General features: G+C 44.8%; 1 protein-coding gene across 1 annotated transcript in view; it reads right to left on the bottom strand.

The window, feature by feature from the left end:
• LOC103365365 (receptor activity-modifying protein 3) overlaps positions 1-1,398 on the bottom strand; it is a 6,845-nt gene extending 5,447 nt beyond the window's left edge. Inside the window, exon 1 of the mRNA XM_008292791.1 lies at positions 25-1,398. Coding sequence (XP_008291013.1) covers positions 1,010-1,378 — 369 coding nt within the window. The 5' untranslated portion in view covers positions 1,379-1,398 and the 3' untranslated portion in view covers positions 25-1,009. The remainder of the gene's footprint in view (positions 1-24) is intronic.
• Positions 1,399-2,195: the final 797 nt, after the last annotated feature.

The following is a 2,195-nucleotide window of genomic DNA, read 5'->3' as shown; positions in this document are numbered from 1 at the left end:
ACTCCCAAAGCTAACCACATCCACCTACAGTATGAGGCATCTTAAATTCACTGATTAAAGCAAGTTGTGTATTTACAGTGAGACTCCATGGAACATAAATCCCATAAAACCACAACTTGTATTTGCTTGGATTAAGTGTTTTTATCGGTGGGTCTCATCCTGTAGGCAGATGTGGTTAGCTTTGGGAGTATCCATGCTAAGCTAACCAGCTGCTGGCTGCGGCTTCTCTCAGAACTATTTCAACATTTTGGAAAATATGCTTATTCACGTTCTTGATAAGAGCTGGATGAGTTGACTATCCTAAGTAAGCCAGCAGCGGTTTAGCTTAGCATGGATCTTCCCAAAGCTAACCACATCCACCTACAGTGATATGATATATGAGGCACCTTAAACTCACTGATTAAAACACTTAATCCAAGCAAATACAGGTTGTGGATCCGTGGGGTTTATGTTACGTGGCGATCTCACTGTAGATACAGGCAGCAACAGCACGAATGCTTCATTATGCTTTGTAAAAAGTATTTTAAAGGATTATGTCAAAATGAAATAGGGGTTTTAGAGGTGCTGATACAGTAGATGGAAAACGGCAGGCTGTTTTCAATCTTCATGCTAAGCTAAGTTGGGTGTAGCCTTGTAGTTCCCATAAAAACAGGAGTGGTGTCATTTTGTCCGTCTTCAAGAAAGCAAACAAACAGAATTCCCCAGACTGTACATTATCATACCAGCATAGTCAAATTCTGTCCTAAAAAGACCTGTGGAACACTTGAACATGTTGAGTGGTCACAGGTCAGCGTCCAAATGTAAAAAACAATTACACAGAATATATTAAAATATTAAGAAAAATGCTACCAGGCTTGACTTTCTTCATTTTTACAAGACGTCTTGGGGGGTTTGTGGCACGACCTACGGCATAATTTGACCCAACGGTGACAGTACTCTGTGCCCTCCTTCGTTGTGTTCAGTATTCGAGAGGTTGGAGCCTCGAACTCAGTCCTCGTGTCTTCGTGACCTAAGCCAGGATGTCGCTCCTCTTGCTGCACCAGACCACCAACGCAATCATGGCCAAGGTGAGGAAAACGGGGATGAGGACTAGGATGGTTAACGTGTCGTCCGGCGGGTCGACCCATATCACCGGCTCCATGGTGCAGTTGGAGAAAAAGTGCTTGTGTATGCGGATGATGTAGCTCTCCACCAGCGGGTTGGGCCAGTAGCAGTCGAGGATTTGGGACTTTTTCTCTGTGCAGAAGGTGAAGAGGTGGTACTCACTGGGGAAAGCAAGGAAAGAGGAGGCAGTTATTAGAACAAAGTCACCAGAAACTGTTTGGTAGACATATTGGTAGAGAGCAAAAGGATTTCTGATTTCAGTTTTCACGTCCATTGCACACCATGGACCCAGCTCAAGAAATAAAACTGTTAAAAACCTGCATCAGAGTGGCGGTGGACAGTTTGGTTGGTTCTGTGAAGCGTTCTGTGAAGCGTTCTGTGAAGCGTTCTGTGAAGCGGCCCACAACCGTTAAATACCCGTGTGTGGTTTAGTTCGCAATAACATCTGAGATTCAGTCAGTAATCCGTCATTGTGGCAGGAGATGTACAGCTTCTATGCTCCTTATTTATTTCAGCAGAGTTGTTCAGAGGCTTCCTGAAGCTTTTCAGGCTCAGAGCTCTGCTTTGATGAACACATTCAGCCCGTCCTAATCCCTCGCTCCCCATCCTGAATTCTGTCTCCTCCAGGTCCAGCTTTTTTTTTGTTTTTTCTCATGACATCAAGGAGCCGGCGGTGTTCTCACCAGCTGAGCAGTAAATAGAGCAGCAGCCTTCCCACACTGGCTCTGAATCTGAAACGCTTCCATCAATCCTCACAATGACAGTGTGTGATCGGAGTATTTACAGTGATGTCTGGTGAAGTACGTTGTGTTGCTGTTCAGTGAGCCAAGCACTACGCCGTCGACTCCCAAACGTTTTTGAAACGCTGCCGACTGCGAGCTGGCATGTCCTTAGCTACAGCAAGACTGCAAACAAACAAACTTGATGTTTTTATAACAGCAGTCTGGACTCCTGGAAACCTTGTCCTTATCTGTTTCTGTGCAGGTTCAACAATCGAGGGGTCGACCGATTATTGGCGCAGTCGACTGTTGGATCTGATATTCAGCATCTGTCCATTTATCTGGTTAACATATATTAGTTTGACTCTTTCT

This window comes from Stegastes partitus, unplaced genomic scaffold, assembly GCF_000690725.1.
Source record: "Stegastes partitus isolate 25-593 unplaced genomic scaffold, Stegastes_partitus-1.0.2 Scaffold832, whole genome shotgun sequence".
NCBI classification, from domain to species: Eukaryota; Metazoa; Chordata; class Actinopteri; family Pomacentridae; genus Stegastes; species Stegastes partitus.
The sequence above is the reverse complement of the archived record's forward strand: the minus strand, read 5'-3'. Positions and strand labels throughout refer to the sequence as shown.